We start from the raw sequence: 20,227 nt of genomic DNA on the forward strand, positions 1-20,227 counted from the left end.
CTGAGGAGCTGGGGCTGGGCCTGGGAAAAGCCAGACACCCCAGGACGTCACCAGGCTCCCCTGCTGTGGCTCTCACCTGCTGCTAGACAACCAGAAGCCGCTTGGGGGCAAAGGGCGTGTGTACCCCAGCCTAGCCCATGGCTTACCCATTAAACTGAGGGCTGGGGGTGCTGAGAAGAGCTGGGGGTCTGCTGCTACGAGATATACTTCTAGGCCTGGATCTAGATCCAAGGACCCTGGGTCAACAGTCTTTGCCTCTAGTGTCTCATCCATGAAGATGATCTAATGCCAAATGCCAAAGGCTTCTTACTAGGGAGTTCTAGGGAGGCAGAGGCAGAGGCAGACCCCAAACCTGGCGCCCCGGGCCTCAGACCACTCAACTCAAAAGGCTGTCCCAGGTGTGGCAGCCCGTTTGGAAGTGGGGGGTTTCACAAATGCCCCTCTTGGGTCTCAAGGCCCGAAAGGTCCCCACTGAATGGAACTGGGGGCAGCCACATGGCCAAGGCACCACAACGAGGCAGCAGGCCCACTGTCCCGCCCGAACAGGCCCTGGCAATAAGCTATAGACCGGTCACCTCGGGGGTGTTTGCATGTCCTGGTGTTTCCAACAGCAGACTCCACGGACACTACGGCCTGTGGTGCAGAGACCGGGCAAGAAAGAGTGGCACCAGGTAGCTCGTGACTCACCAGTTCTGCCTCTGCAGACTTAGCTCCTCCCCCTGAGCAGCTGTTTCCTAGAGCCGGGGCACACCAGCTGCAGGCTTTGCTCACCTGCCTGCCTGCCTCCCTCAAGGGAAGGGACCTTAACTGTTCTTCTCAGTATCCCTGGTAGGCACTTGCTCAACTAACTTCTTGCCAATTGTACTTTCCCCTGTGAGAGCTGGGCTGGAGGCCTTGAGGGGTACAACTATAAGAGGCCAGGTCCCTGGCAGGAGGGACATACTGACTGCCCTGTAACTGGGGAGGTTGAAAGAGGGAGAGAACGCTGTAGCTCAACAACCAAGGGGAGCCTCCTGGTGGAGGAGGCACCTGAGCTGTGTCTGAGGGAATGTGAGGGCTATCCATGTGTGAGGACAGTGGCCCAAGAAAAGGTGAAGGAAGAGACTTTGTCTAGCATGTTGTACACTGGGAGCAGACCTCATTTGGCTGGAGTGTGGGGCTTCGGGAAGGGAGAAGAGGGAGAGGACACTGGGGGTGCCACCACCTGTCCTTGAGGGGCTCTAAGTTCAGTGGAGAGGAAGGGCTGATAGCCCAGAGCGCACAGTTGAAGGAGCAGGGACCTGCCAAGGGCTTTATGAGAGTGGGCAACCTCCCGAAAAGAGCCTCAAAACCAAATTATTCTAGACTAGAGGACCGGTGCACAACATTCCCTCAGCCCAGCCTGTGCCCTCTCGCCGTCCGGGACCCCTTGGGGGATGTCTGCGGGAAGGGGGCCTAAGCCAGCAGGTGGACACCCCCCACCCCCAGGGGTCTTTAGCACTGCTGTGGAGGCAGGAGAGGCCCCCGCCACCACCGATGGGCTCGCCAGCCGTGAGCCCAGCTTCTGGCTGAGTGGCGCTCCCCCTGTGATAGCGCACTGACCACCAGGGGGCAGCTCCTGCATTGAGCATCTGCCACCTGGTGGTCAGTGTGGGTCATAGCGACCGGTCATTCTGCCATTCACTCGATTTGCATATTAGGGTTTTATTATATAGGATTGTTTTTAAATACAAAGTAAATGGAAGCTTCTCCCCCTGCCTCCACCCTCCCCCCGCACCTGCCCCCACACACACATACACAAACCAAAGTGGTGGTGGACTACAGCACCTACCATCTGAACCTGGAATGGACTGGGAACATTTCCTTTCCCAGGCCTGTCCCCTGGTCTAACATGCTTGGGAAGAGGGCAAGGGTTTGAAAGAAGTCACAACGGGGCCATTGCAGGGCTGGGGGAATAGGCTAGGAGTGGGACAGGCTCCCCATTCTGAGCCAAAGTGACCGATGCTGACATATAAAAGCAAATTTTCTGGGCAACTGTCCACTGACACCATGGCCTTGGGCTGCTTCTGTACTAAGCAGACCCTGGGACAGGGGTGCAGGGCTCTACTCAGGGCTGAAGGAGGCTGGGAGAGGCTCAAGTCCCTATTTCCACAAGGTCCAGTTAGGGCTCCCCTCAGGGACAGAATGATGGTACCCAAAGGCATCGTCCCTCCTGGCTGGCTCCCCCCTATCCCCCCCAGCTCTGCAGTCAGTGCCAGGAACCTCCTTCTCTGGGCTCCTGCACCTGCACCCTCGTCTGCTCGAACCCATCTTGGAAATAACTGTAACTGCTCCCCATCACCCTCTGGTAGGCTCCTCTCTCACAGGCAGAACACAAGCTGGGGAGACGACCACCTGGCCCAATCCGAGCTCTGCTGCCTACCAGCCATGTGACCGGGCATGCTTCAGTTTTTTCATCCACAGAGTGGGCACAACAACGACCTCCCACCTTGGAGATGAGCTGAAGGTGATGGTACCTTTGGGAGGTGATTAGAGTTAGATGAGGTCCTGAGGGTGAGGGCCTAATGATGGATTAATGCTTTACAAGAAGAGGAAGAGAGAGGGATCGCTCTAGGTGCACACATGGTGGAAAGGCCATGTCTTGTGAGGACACAGTGAGAATGTGGCCACCTGCAACCCAAGGAGACAGATACCAACCCTGCTGGTACCTTGATCTTGAACTTCCCAGCCTCCAGAACTGTGAGAAATAAATTACTGTGGTTTAAGCCACCCAGTCTATAGTATTTTGCTTTGGCAGCCCGGACTGAATAACACACCCTCTTGCTCATAAACGGAGTCAGGACCAATGACCAGCCATCCCCATCCCCTGCTCTGTGCATGGGGAAACCCACTGGGTGCCCCCCAAACCTAGGAAAATCAACATCATGCACACTCTGGAGGCCACGTGCATGGTCTCCGTCAAGCACACGCAGGGCTGGTTGAACCTCAGCATGCCAAGCAGCAGGCACAGTCACTGCCACAGGACAGGGAGGACTGGCAGAGAGGAGGCAGGCAAGTGGGAGGCCACGTGCAGTCAGTGAGGGGCGGGGAGCTGGCACAGCCCATGACCGAGCAGCCCACGCCTTGGTGCCCGGTTCCTTACCTCCCCTGCAGGACCTCTGACCACCAAGAAGCTGGAGGCGTGCTGGAAAGAGTAGAGAGCAGGAGACAGGGAGCAGTAGGCACCGAGCCAGTTCTACAGGAAAAAAGTGCTGGAAAGGACCCCCAAGGAAAGGTGTTAGGTTCGGGAAGTCTGTGGCAGAAGTGGTTTCCAAGAGGCCCAAAGGACCCAAATGCCAAATGAAGATCGCCCCCCAAGACTGGCCTGTGCCAGGGGCCCAGAGAAGGGAATGAGAGCAAAGGGAGATGAGCCCACAGACTGGACCACCCCAGAGGGGCACCTGCCCTCCGCAGGCTGGTGCTGGGTCTGTCCAGGGTGACATTCTTGGCAGATTTCCTGGGATGGCGTGAACAGGCTCTCAATGGGGAAAGGGGTCCGGGCCCCAGCAGTGGACAACAGCCATTAGGAAGCCCCATCAGCCAGGGACCAGGAGGCTATGCCCTGCACAGACATCACAGCCAATTCCCCAGGATCCTAGGGAGACAGAGGAATGGGGGTGGGGACTCATATTCCAAGGCCGGCATCAGAGAGTGGAGGTTCCTGTCCTGGCTCCACCTCAAATCTCTGGGTAACTTTGTACAAGGCACAGAGCTTCTCTGAGCCTCAGTTTCCCCATATGTAAGATGGAGAGAACGTCCCTCTCTATGTTGGAAAGAGGGTGACATATAGTCTGGCAATGCCGGACACCAAATCCCCACAGGGCCACACACGTTTCTAGACTTTTCTCTGGGGATTGGTTTGTGCTGAAATAGGGAGATGACCAAACATTCAAAATTCCTGGGCAGAGGGCCACGCCTCAGGCTCTGTGATCCCAGCGCTTCTGGATCCTGGGAAGAAGGAGCCTGAAGCACAAAACTATTACCCCAGGTGGGCCATTCACAACCCCCTATATCGTAAAATTCCTACATCACTGACCCCATGTGCCGGGGCCTCCACCAGAGCACCCCTCACCCTAGGAACTGGTTCTGACCTGCCCGTCACTGGGCCCTGCCACCACCTCCCCTCCCCGGGGCACTCACGCCAGGTGCCCAACAAATATCTGAGCAGTGACAGGCTGCTCTGTACCATCAAGCACCCGATTTGTAGTCATTGTCAGCCACCGGCACCAGCCTGACAACAGGATGGCACATTTTTAAGCCTTTCTCAACCTGGTTACACAACTAATTCCTCTTGGTCATGGTAACCCTGTGAGGGCAGGTATTACTGTCCCGTCTTACAAATCAGTCAGCTGCGGCCAAGAAAGGTGACGAGGGCAAGGGCACACAGTGGGCAGCTAGCTGTCGGCAGAGCCTGGGTGAGAACCTGAGTCTTCTGACGTCCAGCCTGGTGCCTGCCCTCAGCCAGCATGCCCAGTTACTACTGCTGTCCACGTAGCTGGTCGTGGCCTGGGCACTACCCGGAGGTGACGTATCTTGGACATCGGCCCAGCAGGCTCACCCTCAACCCAGCATCTGCTGCCCTACAGCTACCACCTGCTCCTGGCACAAGGGAACCTGAGTGTACCGAGCAGGGCATGGGTGGGGAGCCCCAGAGGTGCCCACACCTACCTTTGATGACAAAGGCCTCTGCCAGCAGCCGCATCTGATACAGGGGCTTGTTCTCCATGGACATGTCATCGATCCCGGCCCGCGCATACATGCTGATGGCATCCCGGTAGGAGCCCTCCACGTAGTGCAGCTTGCCCAGGATCAGCATGGCCTCACACATGTACCTTGACTGAAAGGATAAGGACCACATTAGCAGGCTCCTGGCCCAAAGTCCCTGCTTCACCCACCCCAACAGGTAGGATGAGCACCCTCTCGCGGGAGCCATGACGATCTGCCTAAGACCCTGCTCAGAAGCCTCCTGCAGGAAGCCTTCCCTGACCTTCGAGCGCATGCCCAGGGCTCCCTTCTCTCCACACCTGCAGTCCATGGTCTACTTATTGAAACTCTTGACATTGGTATTGAAATCCTCTTAGGAGCCCCTAACTGTTTCACGTGTGTGTTGTATGCACCCTGCTCCACTGCAGGCAGCCTGCAGACTGGGCCGCCTTCTCTCTCCTGCAGCCCCCAGAGGCTGCAGCAAAGGCTGGCACCCGGGAGTTCAGACACTTGTTCTCAATGCAAGTGAGAAGCCAGGGATGCAGTCCCGTTTTGTGGGACCTCATATAATTTGGGGTGGGGGTGTGTAAATATACACAAACATAAAATTAGGTGGAAGGCCGTGGAGAGAACCATGCAGATGACAGGCCTCAAGCTGAAGCCCCCCCGAACAACAGCAGGACCTCTGTGGGGAGGGGGGTGAGATCAGCAGTGTGGGGCAGAAGGGAGGAGGAGAGTGAAGGCCTGATGGGCCCCCGTCCCATCTTATCAGAAACAGGTAATAAAAGTGCCCAGTCAAGTGCCTGAACTCACACCCGTTCTCTCTGCCTTACTTTTCCAAGTGCTGCTTATGCCCAAGTCTGCATCCCATACAAGGACTCTCAGGCCTCGAGGAGGTCTGGTTGGCCCGGCCCCAGAATTATGGCCTTCGACGTGGGCCAGCCTGTCTTCAGGATCTCCCACCTTTGGGGCTCCCTACTCTAGTCTGCTGTCTTCATTTCTATGCTCAGCAGGCCCACCACCCCTTTGGCCAGGCTGCAGGCACTGTCCCACCACGCATCATCCATTGGCCACAGAGCTCCCTGGAGAAGTTGCGCTGGTTCCCAACCCAGCCTGTCTCCGCAGGAAGGAGCTGCCCCTGACTCCCTGCGTGGCGATCAGACTCTGGGGCACAGTGACAGACTCTGGGGCACAGTGACAGACTCGGAGGCACAGTGACAGACTCGGGGGCACAGTGACAGACTCGGCGGCACAGTGACAGACTCTGGGGCACAGTGCCAGACTCTGGGGCACAGTGACAGACTCGGGGACATAGTGACAGACTCTGGGGCACAGTGACAGACTCGGAGGCACAGTGACAGACTCGGGGGCACAGTGACAGACTCGGCGGCACAGTGACAGACTCTGGGGCACAGTGCCAGACTCTGGGGCACAGTGACAGACTCGGGGACATAGTGACAGACTCTGGGGCACAGTGACAGACTCGGAGGCACAGTGACAGACTCGGGGGCACAGTGACAGACTCGGCGGCACAGTGACAGACTCTGGGGCACAGTGCCAGACTCTGGGGCACAGTGACAGACTCGGGGACATAGTGACAGACTCTGGGGCACAGTGACAGACTCGGAGGCACAGTGACAGACTCGGGGGCACAGTGACAGACTCGGCGGCACAGTGACAGACTCTGGGGCACAGTGCCAGACTCTGGGGCACAGTGACAGACTCGGGGACATAGTGACAGACTCTGGGGCACAGTGACAGACTCGGAGGCACAGTGACAGACTCGGGGGCACAGTGACAGACTCGGCGGCACAGTGACAGACTCTGGGGCACAGTGCCAGACTCTGGGGCACAGTGACAGACTCGGGGACATAGTGACAGACTCTGGGGCACAGTGACAGACTCGGAGGCACAGTGACAGACTCGGGGGCACAGTGACAGACTCGGCGGCACAGTGACAGACTCTGGGGCACAGTGCCAGACTCTGGGGCACAGTGACAGACTCGGGGACATAGTGACAGACTCTGGGGCACAGTGACAGACTCGGAGGCACAGTGACAGACTCGGGGGCACAGTGACAGACTCGGCGGCACAGTGACAGACTCTGGGGCACAGTGCCAGACTCTGGGGCACAGTGACAGACTCGGGGACATAGTGACAGACTCTGGGGCACAGTGACAGACTCGGAGGCACAGTGACAGACTCGGGGGCACAGTGACAGACTCGGCGGCACAGTGACAGACTCTGGGGCACAGTGCCAGACTCTGGGGCACAGTGACAGACTCGGGGACATAGTGACAGACTCTGGGGCACAGTGACAGACTCGGAGGCACAGTGACAGACTCGGGGGCACAGTGACAGACTCGGCGGCACAGTGACAGACTCTGGGGCACAGTGCCAGACTCTGGGGCACAGTGACAGACTCGGGGACATAGTGACAGACTCTGGGGCACAGTGACAGACTCGGAGGCACAGTGACAGACTCGGGGGCACAGTGACAGACTCGGCGGCACAGTGACAGACTCTGGGGCACAGTGCCAGACTCTGGGGCACAGTGACAGACTCGGGGACATAGTGACAGACTCTGGGGCACAGTGACAGACTCGGAGGCACAGTGACAGACTCGGGGGCACAGTGACAGACTCGGGGGCACAGTGACAGACTCGGGGGCACAGTGACAGACTCGGGGGCACAGTGACAGACTCGGGGGCACAGTGACAGACTCTGGGGCACAGTGAAAGACCGCAAGGGAAGCTTCCACCACTCCGCACCATCTACTGCCCTCTCCGAAGCCAACTAAGAGAATGGAGTATGGCACAACCAAATTCCCTTTCCTCATAGTCTCTTTGGTTTTTGTAAATACACATTCTACCTTTGCCTTTGCTCACGCAGGCTCCCTATCTGGAATAGTCTCCCCTTCCCTCAAGCTATCCAGCTCCTCCTCGAGCCTTTGGGGTCTTGCTCAGGCCCACCTCCTCCTGGAAGCCTCCCTGACTACCAGGGAGCTCCCTCCCTGCTGAATTCCTACAATGCCTCTACCAAATGGGCCCGGTCAGCTCCTGCAAGCCTGACCTGCTGACTACTGATTAACTCTCAAAGGCTGAATTTTTCAAGGGCATTTGCTGGTCTCCCTAGTAGGCCACTCCCTCCCTGGGCCAGGGCCATACATGACACACCCCCAGGGGCATGCAGCCCACGGTTCCTCCAAGGCGGGCAACATCTCTGCTATTCTCTGCATTGGTCTCAAGCCACAGGCATGTTTCCTCCTTGCTCGGCCTCGTTATCCCATCGTGAGGGCCAGATCCTAACACCTACTCCTCATCTCCCATCATAGCTATGCCAAGAGCATTAATAGGGCAAAGTCCAGAAAAGAGCTTTGAACTTTTCTTTAGAAAGAAGCATGATAAATACAGGGCATGAGTAATTATTATTATTATTATCCTGTTCTGCTGTAAATGGGGAAAAGGGCAGCTACGCTCCGAAGGACAAGTTTCAGGGCGTGATGATAGGGTGGCGCGAGGTGGTTCCTGGTGGACCAATGACAGTTTACAACAGAGCTTCCACTTAGCTGGGGACACATTAAGGACAATGTGGGAATGTTTCATAAAGCTGAATTTATACTATTTAAAAAGCTGCCCTTAATTCTGAAAGCATATTCGTCTTGCCTTTTGGTGTTATGATGGCAATAGAGAATGGTACAGTTTTGCTGTTATTTTTTTAATGTCCATATTTGGCAGATTTGAAAGTTGGCCACACTGTGGAGCCTGTGCATTTGGATTTGAAATGTTCTTGGCCTGTCAACCCAACAGTCAGGGAACCACAGAGCCCGGGCCCAGTGGAAGGAGGCTACGCAGGAAGCCGCTCCGTCTGGGGAATAGTCCCTCTGCTGTGGAGCAGGCCTGTCACCTAGTCTTTGTGCCTCATTGTCTCTGTCAACGGACAGGAAAGAACGACCGCATGTGAATGCCCAGGTGAGAGGAGAGGAGAGATGAAGAAATGCTTCACGGAGGCAAAATGGGACCCGTGAGAGCCCAAGTGTCACCATCATCACTAACATTCGTATGAGTCATCTGTCATTATCTTGTTTCCATTCCAGGACGTAGGGACACAGCACCGAGAAGTAGGAAAGAGCATGAGGGCTTGAGAGGTGAAGACAAACAGGCCTGTGTGTAAGTCCTGGTCCTTGGTTAAGTGACTAACCTCTCTTGGGCCTCAGTTTCTTCACCTGGAGAATGGGGATACTAGAAAATGCCATTGAGAGGGTTATAAGAGGCACCCAGGAGATGGTGCAAGGCCTGGCACTCAGTGGATCACAAGTTATGACAAATGGTTGTTTTCACCGACTTCCACAGGACTGAGCTTGGCAGGCCACCAAGAGTAGGTTTCAAACTACCCTGAGGAGATGCCCCAGGACCCGCCTCTCCACTCTCCTCATCCCATCAGTTACTATACAGGAATCCACCTGGGCTGCCCTGACTGGCGTAAGTCCTGGAGCTGCTGCTATGGTCCTTGGTTAAGTGACTAACCTCTCTTGGGCCTCAGTTTCTTCACCTGGAGAATGGGGATACTAGAAAATGCCATTGAGAGGGTTACAAGAGGCACCCAGGAGATGGTGCAAGGCCTGGCACTCAGTGGATCACAAGTTATGACAAATGGTTGTTTTCACCGACTTCCACAGGACTGAGCTTGGCAGGCCACCAAGAGTAGGTTTCAAACTACCCTGAGGAGATGCCCCAGGACCCGCCTCTCCACTCTCCTCATCCCATCAGTTACTATACAGGAATCCACCTGGGATTTCATCTGCTGCCAGGAAACATCACCCCCTCCTCAGCCATACTCCAGCCTTTGGGGTAAGATAGAGAACCCCATAAACTACTTTTAACATTTTATTTTGCCTTTGGCCTGGATAACAGGGAATTTCTCTGTGTTATCAGTGACTCTGTATGTCTTTGATGAATAGAGCATGGTAAAATCTGCAATATAAAATAAACAACACAGTTTTCCACAACAATACATGAGTATACTATTAGGCCAATACAAAGGAAGAGGCATTGGCATGGAGAAAGCTCCAAGTGAAAGTTCTCAGTGCAAAAGAGCAACTTGTCAAATATGTAGCCTGTGACTCTAATAAGAAAAGAAAGCTCTATATGTGTGCATGCATGTTGGTTAACACACAGAGAAAGGAGTGTGGGACACACGCCCAATGATGACCAGTGCTCAACTACGGGGATGGGAATGGGGTAGGGTTTTGAGGGGTGGCAAACAAGGCCTTTTATTTATTATTCAAACCACTTGTTTATGTGATGAATTTTTTACAATAAGCCTAAGTCATATTTATTTTAAAAACAATTTTTAAATATTTAATGGCATCTACTGGAAAGAAAAAAATTAGAAGAGGTCTTAGTGGGAAGAGCTTGGGACTCACCAATCATGTCCAACCCTTTTGATTGGTAGATGGGGAACTGTAGGGCCCAAGAGGTCAGGGGACATGCTCAGGGTCAAGCAGCTATTTTAATCCAATACGAAATCTCCCAGAGCCTCAACCATCCCATCACAGCATGAGTCTAAAGGCGGTAACCTTAAACTTCCAGAACACTCACCCTGCACTGCTTATAGAAAAAGCCGCGTGCTTCTTGGTGTGGTGTTCCAGTCCCCATTCTCTGGACCCACTGTACTTTTATAACCTAATTACCCACCATTCCCTTTTACTCTTCCTAACTGACATATTTTAATGAAACTCTTATAAGAGGAACCCTTAGATTACACACTGCTTCCTTAGCTTGGAATGCTCTGTTGCTCTGTCCTATCTCTATATGCCCATCTCCCTCCCACTTCAAGGCCCAGCCCTCCCCAGGTCCAATTCTAGTATTACCATCTCTGAGTTGACGCCTACCTCACCCCCAGGACTGTTCCCCTCAGACTTGCCTGTGCATGTACACATGCCTGTGGCTTGTGTCAGAGTCCACCCTGGACAGTGTGCTGATAGGAATTATCTTCGCAGTAGACCTACACCTCCTGGAGGACAGGGTCCATGCTGAACTCACCTTTATTGCCCTCAAAGTACATAACACAATGCCTTGCACACAGTAGGTTGTAACCAAATGCTTAGGTTAATAAATATATTACTTTAGAATATTTCTAGAAACATTATATCTTCTTTGGGTCTCTAATGACATATCAATACCTCTACTGTAGCTCAGGGTACTCTGTAATCTAGAACAGTCTCAAATGTTAATGTGCAATAATCACCCAGAGAGCTTCTTAAATGCAGATTCTGGTTCAGATTTTGCATTTATAACCAGCTTCCAGATCATGCCCAATCTATAGGTGGGCAGACCATGCTTTGAGTAGTAAAGGTCTAGAGAAGGCTGTGACTATACTTCCCTCGGTGTCTTGCATACAGTAGGTGCTCAATAAATGCACTTGGACTTAAACTGGCTTGCCCTGTTGAGCTCTTCTGTCGCTAGCCAGCTCTGTATGTTTGCCTGTTTCCAACTAGATCTTGGGTTCACTGTTTCCCTGAGACCCCCAAAGAGCACACAGGACCAGGCACATACGAAGTCAACCAAGCATTGTCCAATAGAAATATAATTTACGCCATATGTGTAATTTAAATTTTCTAATAAAATGTTCTAGACACATTAGAAAGGATCAAATTAATTTTAACAGTTTTATTCAACTCAATTCATTCTATCATCTGAACATGTAATCAATGTAAAGTATTAATGATCTTTCACATTCTTTGTTTTGTACTAAGTCTTCAAACTCCAGTGTATGTTTTACGCTTATAGCACATCTCAATTTGGATTAGCCACATTTCAAGCGTTTATGTGGCTAGTGGCTACTGTATTGAATAGCACAAGGCCAACCCTAAAGGACACATGCTGCTCAGGTGACGGAATAACTCAGGGAGGTTGAGAGCAGATAGGAAGCAGGAGAGGAAAGGTGGCCCTACACTTGGAGGGCTGACAACTTACCGACAGCTTCCCATGGTTGAGGATACTACTCAGATAGTTTTTGGCTTCATTCATCTTTGGCTCATTTTTTTCCAGCAAAGGGATGGAGTCTTTTATCTTGGCATTATTCTCCTTCAAACACTGCTCCAGGAGGGACTCAGCCAGGAGCAATTTTCCAAAGTCATCTGAAAAACAGGGCAGCGATCTCTGAGCATGGCACATGTGGAGACTGAGACTTGTCCCTGTAGCGACCCAACCACCTGATCCCAGCACATAAATTTCCCAGGTCCGAGAAAATCAATGAAGGCACTGTTTTCATAAACTTAAACAGCCTTAAACACACACACACACACGCACACACACCCCAGCAGGTATTGTACCAGCACAAATCGCTCCTTTGGGTTTATTTTCTGTAGTTTAGTGGTTGGGGAGGCAATTTCCAGGATTTGGGACTAATTACCAGAACTTCAGAATTTAAAATGAGACACAAAGTCACACCCATGACCCATTGTAGGTAATAAAGCGTAGGGAATGGCTATTGGGTCAAGCTTAATTGTGCCAGGAGGGCTCTGCCCTCCAAGCTGGGGCTTGTATGTGGCTCTGCCACAGGTCAGTCCGGGGCTTGACCCTATAGCCACTCCCTACAATAAGTTCTTAGCTTAGACCAAGAAGGAATTTCCCCAAATGACCAGAGAAGAAAATGATATGAGATGGTTTAATAATGCATTTTCACGTGCTCCGAATTTCCAAAAAACCACATTTGGTTTTCTCCACTTTGAAGGCATTTTATTTAACATGACCCAGGGAGAACCTAGCAACCAAGTGAAGAGTTGAGGTAGGAAGCAGATTTGCTTGTCAGCAAGGCAAATCCTTAAACAGGGTTAGTACCGGCACTTTCTGGGGTTCTCTCACATATGCCAGCTTATTTGTAGACCTTACCACCTGGCAGGTGAATTTATACTGCTTGGTTTAATTTGCTGCTTCCCCCATCACATTGAAAACGCCAATCTAGTGACCACCATATTCCTGCTACCTTCAGCAAAAGTGACTCGGGTGGGAGTAGAATTCGGGGCTTCAGTGTGCAGGGCCGGAGTCAAGTGTGCTTTCATGATGGCCTCCGGAGGTAGTGCTTGATGTGCCTGTCTCATTGTCCTTCCCCTTCAACTGGGTGAGGATCAGGCCCCTACTCACATAGGTGCCCAGGAAATAGCTGCGGAGTGAACGGACCCTCACCACTACCCCAGGAGGCAGCCACAAGCCTCAGGGAGTTGCGTGCCACTCCAAAATGTGTCCAGAAATGTGTGCTTGGTCCCATCTCTTCACAGAGCTCTTTCTCCTGCCACCTACCCGGAGGTGCCACTAATTCCTCACTCTTAAGACCACCTCAGTTTAGTCACAACTCAAAGCCACTGGTTCCAGCCAGGCCAGTGGGGCTCACTGCTTGAGTGTCAACCCATGAACCAGGTGGTCTTAGTTCGATTCCTGGTCAGGGCACATGCCCGGGTTGCAGGGTTGATCCCCAGTGGGGGGCATGCAGGAGACAGCCGATCAATGATTCTCCTCATCATTGATGTTTCTCTCTCTCCCTTTCCCTTCCTCTCTCTGAAATCAATAAAAACATATTTTTTTAAATAAAAAATAACAAAACAAAGCCACTGGTTCCAAACTGCATGCCTCTGAAGAGTCTCCATCCATAAGGGAGATTCCATGAGAGAACATCCCAAAAGCCCAGAGTCCCTAGGACAGTCATAGTTCCCTCTAGGGACGCCATAGCCTTTTAGTGGATCTTTTGCTATACCTACCTCTTGATTTCTCAAATTAAGATTTGGAGGAAATGGCCAGACAAGTACCTGGTTGAAACCATCATCCATCACTAATAGAATAGAAGTTGATAGGATCTCTATAAAGGGCAAATTAGCAACATATATCAAAATTATTTTTGTACATTGCCACTGACTCAGCAATTCTGCTTCTACAGATGTCCTTGCAAATGTGTAAAGTAACCTACATATAAGGTCATTCCTGTAGCATTATTTGTAATAGCAGGAAATTAGAGGAAATCTGTGTGTCCACCAACAGGAGGCTGATTAAAGCATGGTACATCCATAAAAAAGGACACCACGCTGCTATAAAAAGGAACGAGGAAGCTCAGTCTGTGCTATTACGGAGGAATGAATTCCAAAATAAATTGACAAGAAAGCAGAATCCAGCCCTAGCCAGTTAGTTGTTCAGTGGTTAGAGCGTCATTTCCAAATCTTGGCCAGAAGGAGTGGTGGGATGCTTAGCAGCGGGTGCCTGAAAGGTGCACCTCTAGGCAAACTGCTCTCCCTCACCTGTTTTGCCTTTGTAAAACCAGGGGTGGGGTTAGGAACCTGTTCCTTGCAGGGACCTGCCCTTCCCTGGGCTCCGCCTCCTAGGCGGGTCCCCGCCCTCCTCCTGGGAGTGCACTAGCGCTCTGCTCTACAACAGCCAGCTCCCTGCGCAGCAGCAGAGCCATCCAGCCACCTGGCCCCGCCTCTGCCACCCAGCTGCCCAGCCCAGAGCTCTCCACGGTTCACTGGCTCGGTTCCTTTCAGGCCTGGAGAAACCAGCTTCCTTCCAGGCAACCCTCAATCTTGAAATACTCCCCAGGGCACGCACCGCTCCTCAAAACTATGGGAGTGTCCTTTGAACACTTGTTGCTCAAAGTGTGGTCCCCGAACTAGAACCGGTAGGTCTGTGAGTGTGTGACCCAGTCCCTGGAGGTAAGTGCAGAAACATAGAGTACACGTTCAACAAAGGTTGGCAATAATGTGACAGAATGCTTTTGAATCTGTTGAATCGAATAATAAAAAATTGGAGGGTAAACGTTTGTGTGTCTTATGCAAGTATCCGAGCACATCAGATTGGGAATTTAAAATCATAAAACTGGTCCTCACAGATCATTTGAGAAGCACTGCTCTAAACCATAAGAGCACCTTTAAAAAAAATGTACATGTTCTATGGTTGACACTATTGCAGATGGCCCGCATTTCTTCCCCGCCCCCCTCCACTCCGCCCCTGGCTCCCCCTCCAGGGCCCTCACATCACTATCGTCTGTGTGCATGGGCTCTGCATATATGTTCTTTAGCTAATTCCTTCACCTTTTAATGAATAAGGGAGACTAATATTTGTTGAGGGCCTACTGAGTGCCAGGTACTTTATTATAAAGTATCATTTAATCAGCACGGCCCTAAAAGATAGATATTATTCCCATTTTATAGATGAAAATAAAAAGATGCAATAGTATGACGGCCACAGCCCATAACAATAGAATAGCACAGCCAAAGGATAATCTGTCTCCCTCGCATCCCATGCAGAGCAAAGCTTCCGATAGTTCAGAAATAAAGAACAGTCTAAGGTTAAAAACTAATAGTGCCCTGGCCGGTGGCTCAGTTGGTTGGAGCATCATCCCATGCACCGAAAGGTTACCGGTTCCATTACTTGTCAGGCACGTACCCATGTGGTCAAGTCGATCCTCGATTGGGTGCGTGCTGGAGGCAAACTGATCGATGTTTCTCTCTCTCCCTCTCCCTTTCTCTCTTTTTCAAATCAATAAAATCATTAAAAAAGAAAAAAGGATTAATACTAATTCCAAGGGCAGGGATAAGAATTACAAGTTTTAGACTATTTTATAAATTAACACTTCAGGTCCTTCTCCAGAACCATTTTCCCTCCTCTCACCCCCACTCATTCTGTTTTGTTTAGCAGTCACTCAGTAGGTGTTGGGAATTTACTTTCTTTTCTTTCTTGCTCACTTCTCCCTGTACCAATCTTTCTCGCCCCCCACCCCAACCCCCGCCAACTTTCTTTCCATCCTATTATTCTCAACTGGCCAGTCTATGGAACTGAAGGATATTTTAAAATCAAAAGTTCTTGATTTTCAGTTGTTAAACGAGAATCCAGGTGTATAGAGGCTTCCCTGTCCCTCTCTGAAGGTAGAACAAATCGCTTTTTATCATCGTATTGTCCAAAATCTACTCCGTACACGGTTTGGGTAAAGGGGTCAGCTTCTCCCCTGCTGGGGGCATCCCCTTCTTGACAGAATGAGACTCTGGGAGCCTGGGTGCTGATTCTGGCAGCCCAGCCCAGCCCCCTGCCCTTGACAGAGACTCAAATGAGGCCACCACCTAGTGGCCACCCTGTCTGCCACCCACCTTGTTTTGAAGAACTCTGGCAGCTAGCTTCCTCTCTGCTCCCACCTTCTCCAGGCCTCTCCAGGGTGCCAGGTCACAGAGTCCCACTTCAAGGACACCTGCCTCCTCCCCGCACCCACATTTGCAGGACAGTGTTCCCCTCCCCACAACCTGCCAATTCGCTGTCTGGAAACCTGGGTGCAGCCAGCCAGCAAGCCTGGCGTCCAGACCAGGCCCCTCCTCACCAGGTCACATGGGGACGTGGCGGTCTCCACAGCTGCTCACCTCATAGGGCTGCAGAGGGTGGGGGCCTTCCAAGCGTTGAGAGAGAAGGAAGAGGCTGAAACTGGTCAGAGGCCACCCACCTCCAACACCCCTTCTAACTTCATCTGAAGAAACACTCTTTAACCACTTGGATAGGCTCTTTGTTTTTACGCGAACGAACCCCACCACAGAGAGCTGTACTCGGGGTTCCCCTGCTCCATCCTGATCAAATCTAAACCAGATGTGAGTTTGAAAGTAAGTGTGCCAAAAGGGGCAACCACCTTCCCCCTGGGTGGGTGGCGGGGAGCGGCCTCCCCAGACCGGAAAAGGGGGTAGGGGCCCTTCTGAGGGAGCTTCTCCTAGTCCTTCACTCCCACCAGACCAGCAAGAAGCCCCCTCAGTGGAGCCCTCCCCTCCTACTCCCTGCAGTGAAATCCATGCTTTGGGATTTCTAGCTTCTGAGGGAAACCCCACAGATGCGGCAGGGCCTCAGGGCCTCAGTCTGTACAATGGGTTTCAACTGGGGGTTGGCTCCCCCTCATACCTTCTTCCCCTCTCCCAAGTTATAGAACTGTTAAAGCTTCCAGGCACTGACTGGAAGAGTCCAACAGGCCAGGTGGGACTCTAAGGAACTCCCTCCTGAGTTGTGGGGGGTCAGTTCCAACAACACCACCCCGCAGAAAACAGCCTTTCAGTCCCTCAAGTGATCAAGAACCCAGTGGAACCCTAGACAGTTTGGCTCAGTGGATAGAGTGTCAGCCCATGGACAGAAGGGTCTTGGGTTCGATTCTAGTCAAGGGTATGTACCTAGGTTGATGTTTCTCTTTCTCATTCTCCCTTCCACTCTCTATGAAAATCAATGGAGAAAATATCCTTGGGTGAGCATTAACAAAAAAAAAAAAAAAAAGGAAAAAAAAAAAGAAAAAAAAGGGGTTTTTTGGGGGGGGGGGGGGCGGGGCCCCATGGAGAAAGAACCAAGATAGCAGACAATCCAAAAAAAAAAAGCTCCATGCATGGGCTTTGGGAGTCAGTTTTCCTTGCTCATGGGCATGGGTGCATTTGGGGATAGTGTATCTAAGGATTTAACAGTGGGGAAAAAATCACTGACCCCAAAATTGACAGGAGAGACCTCCCACCATCCTTCAATCTCCCTCATGCTGGTCCGTTCCCACAGTGAAGTTAGGCCAGGCTCCATATGCCCCAGTCTGTTACTAGCAGACTTGGTTGCATGGGCTCAGGCTTGGGGACAGGCTCTGCCACATATACATCATGTGACTTCTCTGAGTCTTGGTGTCTCTGTGTTTAAAATGGGGACAATAGCCCTGCTGGTGTGGCTCAGTGGTTGAGCGTCGACCTATGTTCGATTCCGGGTCAGGGCACATGCCTGGGTTTTGGGCTTGATCCCTGGTAGGGGGCATGCAGGAGTCAGCTGATCAAAGATTCTCTCTTATTTATGTTTCTCTCTCTCTCTCCCTTCCTCTCTGAAATAAATTATTTAAAACAAAAATATAATGGGGCTGAAACCGGTTTGGCTCAGTGGATAGAGCGTCGGCCTGCAGACTGAAAGGTCCCCGGTTCGATTCCGGTCAAGGGCATGTACCTGGGTTGCAGGCACATCCTCAGTAGGGGGTGTGCAGGAAGCAGCTGATCGATGTTTCTCTCTCATCGATGTTTCTAACTCTCTATCTCTCTCCCTTCCTCTCTGTAAAAAAATCAATAAAATATACTTAAAAAATATATAATGGAGACAATAATTCCTGTCCTCCCCACAGAAATTATAGAGCCCTAGCTGGGTTGGCTCACTGGATAGGGCATCAGCCCGTGGACTGAAGGGTCCCAGGTTTGATTCCAGTCAAGGGTACTTATCTCAGTTGCGGGCACGATCCTGGCCCTGGTCTGGGTGTGTGCGGGAGACAACCAATTGATGTGCCTCTCTTACATCGATGTTTCTATCTCTCTCAGTCTCTCCCTCTCCCTTTCACTCTGTCTAAAAATTGATGGGGAAAAATATCCTCGAGTGAGGATTAACAAAAAAATAAAAAAGGAAAAAATAGAGAAAGCACTTTATACCATACCATTTATAAACTGTCATACCAGTGTTTCCCAATAATGCTTCACAGAATATAGTAAGGGAAGTCTGAGAAATGTGGTATTTATACTCTAACCTTGGCTTTAACATCACATGCAGCTGAGCATATTAAAGGCCCTTATAAGTCCTGCAGTTTAAACGATATTTAATCTATTAGGTCTAATTTCTTAACTTGTGTGGCTCTCTAAACTCTTTCTTTCTGGGATACCAATGAATAAACATTCAACGTCTTGAGACCGCTGGAGAATAGCTTAGGAAACACAGCCCAGTATGGCTGGAAGGAGGCCTGGTTCCTGTCTTGGTCCCAGTGTGTTTCTCTGCAGTGCCAACCTGACTCAGATTCCCATACCTCTGAGAAGACCCCAATGCCTTCTGTGTGGGTCACTTTCCATTTCCCACCCGCACCAGACTTACCCCACATCAACCCATATCGGGGATAGAGAGGAACCTGTAATTTATCTATTCTGCCCTAAAAGGGGGGGCTCACCAGCTTCTCCCATATATGTACCAGCTTTGGCCACTATCACACTTAGAACTACCTCAAAGGTTCAACCTGACTGCCCGTCCCTGCCACCTAGCCCCCCTCAGTGTCCTTCTATCCGTACCCCTCAGTGGACAGACACATTCTGCCCTTTCCACTGTCAGAGGTCAGTACACATTCTGCTACTTCCTGAGCCCCACCATCTAATGCACAATTGCCCTCTGTTCACCTCCCTGCCTCCCTGTCCATTTTGGCAACTCTTCAGGCTGGGATTTGGTGCTGCACATCTTTGAGAGGTAAGACTACAGCGATTACAAGGATGTGCTGAGAAATCGGGGTTTAAATCCTGATTCCACCACTTATCAACGGGATGATCAAGTTACTTAAACTTCCCTGTGCCTCAGTATCCTTATCTGTAAGTGGGGCAAACAAGAGTACCTGTTTCTTGGGGTTGCTGGGAGGAATTAATGAGTCCATTAAAGTGCTTAGGACAGTGTCTGGCACACAGTGAGTGCTAGGGAAGTGTTAGCTATTACTATTACTATTATTTTCATTCCTTCTCCACAGAGCCTTCCACAGGCAGTGTTTAAAACTCTTTATAACTGGGTGTATTTACTTCCTTCCACAGGGCTCTGAAGCGCTCAAAGATAGGGCTCAGAGAGGGCTCTCCAGGCTGAGCTGGAGGCACCAGGGACAGGATTTGAGGTTGGAGACGGGGGCGGGGTTTCCCCCACTGCCACATCAGGGTACTTTCCCACCCAGGAGCCCAGCCCTGCTGCTAACGCCACGGGCTGCCAGGGCTAGAAGGGTCCCGAGCCCGGCCACAAAGGAGGAAACTGAGGCTTACCGGGCCTCTTTCACACTCGCCCCCCCCCACCCCCCATCAACCCCTCCGAGTAGGTCTGTTGTGGACAGAGCTCCCGCTGTCAACTTGACTTGGGGGAAGGCATGGGGAGACACACAGTGTTCACCTGACGGGAGCTCAAAGGTGGTGCAAGAGCCCAGCCCAAGCCCTAATCTGACACGTGCCCAAACCACCATTTCACAATAGATGGAGTTGCCCACAAGATCCTAAAGGGCAGAGAGCAAAAGACGATTCCCCCTTTCCCCAAAGCACCCAACCTGCACGGGTTTTCTCCTGGGGCAGGAAAGCCGTTCTAACCGCCCGGGCACTCCTAAGACTAGCACGACAGGAAGGGTAATACCAAAGACGGCCGGCGAGGCTGGGGGGCAGTCGGGGCGCACTTCCCGGAGGAGGAGGCGCGTTTCGCGCGCTCCAGCCAGCGAACCAGCCCCTTCCCTCACTCACCGGTGTCCGGAGGGGTGAATAAGGCGCTCGAGATGGCTCTCCGGCTGCCTCCACCACTGGGCAGGACCAGCGCCCTCATCTGCCGGACCAGCTGGGGCATGCGGTCCCAGAGGCCCTCGGCGCGGCAGCGCTCCAGCTCGCTCTCTACCTTCAGGTGGGAGCCGTGTGAGCCCTTCGCAGCCATCTTCGCGCGGGCGCTGTCATGGGAGGTGCGGCTAAGAAGTGGAGACCCGGCCGGGGGCGGCGTCCCGG

At 51.9% G+C, this 20,227-nt stretch overlaps 2 protein-coding genes across 4 annotated transcripts in view; one reads left to right on the forward strand and one right to left on the reverse strand.

Annotated features, from left to right (window-relative positions):
- TTC7A (tetratricopeptide repeat domain 7A) overlaps positions 1 to 20,221 on the reverse strand; it is a 109,515-nt gene extending 89,294 nt beyond the window's left edge. For 2 of the 3 annotated variants that reach the window (XM_015557879.1, XM_006778627.2), the window contains exons 1-3: positions 19,976 to 20,221; positions 11,700 to 11,863; positions 4,687 to 4,855 (exon numbers count right to left, since the gene is read on the reverse strand). In XM_015557879.1, coding sequence (XP_015413365.1) covers positions 4,687 to 4,855; positions 11,700 to 11,863; positions 19,976 to 20,159 — 517 coding nt within the window. In that variant the 5' untranslated portion in view covers positions 20,160 to 20,221. Of the gene's footprint in view, positions 1 to 3,121; positions 3,231 to 4,686; positions 4,856 to 11,699; positions 11,864 to 19,975 lie in introns of those variants that run through there. The other variant, XM_015557882.1, reaches the window with a different exon arrangement.
- MCFD2 (multiple coagulation factor deficiency 2) overlaps positions 20,070 to 20,227 on the forward strand; it is a 20,426-nt gene continuing 20,268 nt past the window's right edge. The window contains exon 1 of the mRNA XM_015557884.1: positions 20,070 to 20,129. The gene's annotated coding sequence lies outside the window, so the exon portion shown is untranslated. The remainder of the gene's footprint in view (positions 20,130 to 20,227) is intronic.

The sequence above is a fragment of the Myotis davidii genome, unplaced genomic scaffold, assembly GCF_000327345.1.
Source record: "Myotis davidii unplaced genomic scaffold, ASM32734v1 scaffold6, whole genome shotgun sequence".
Taxonomy (NCBI): domain Eukaryota; kingdom Metazoa; phylum Chordata; class Mammalia; order Chiroptera; family Vespertilionidae; genus Myotis; species Myotis davidii.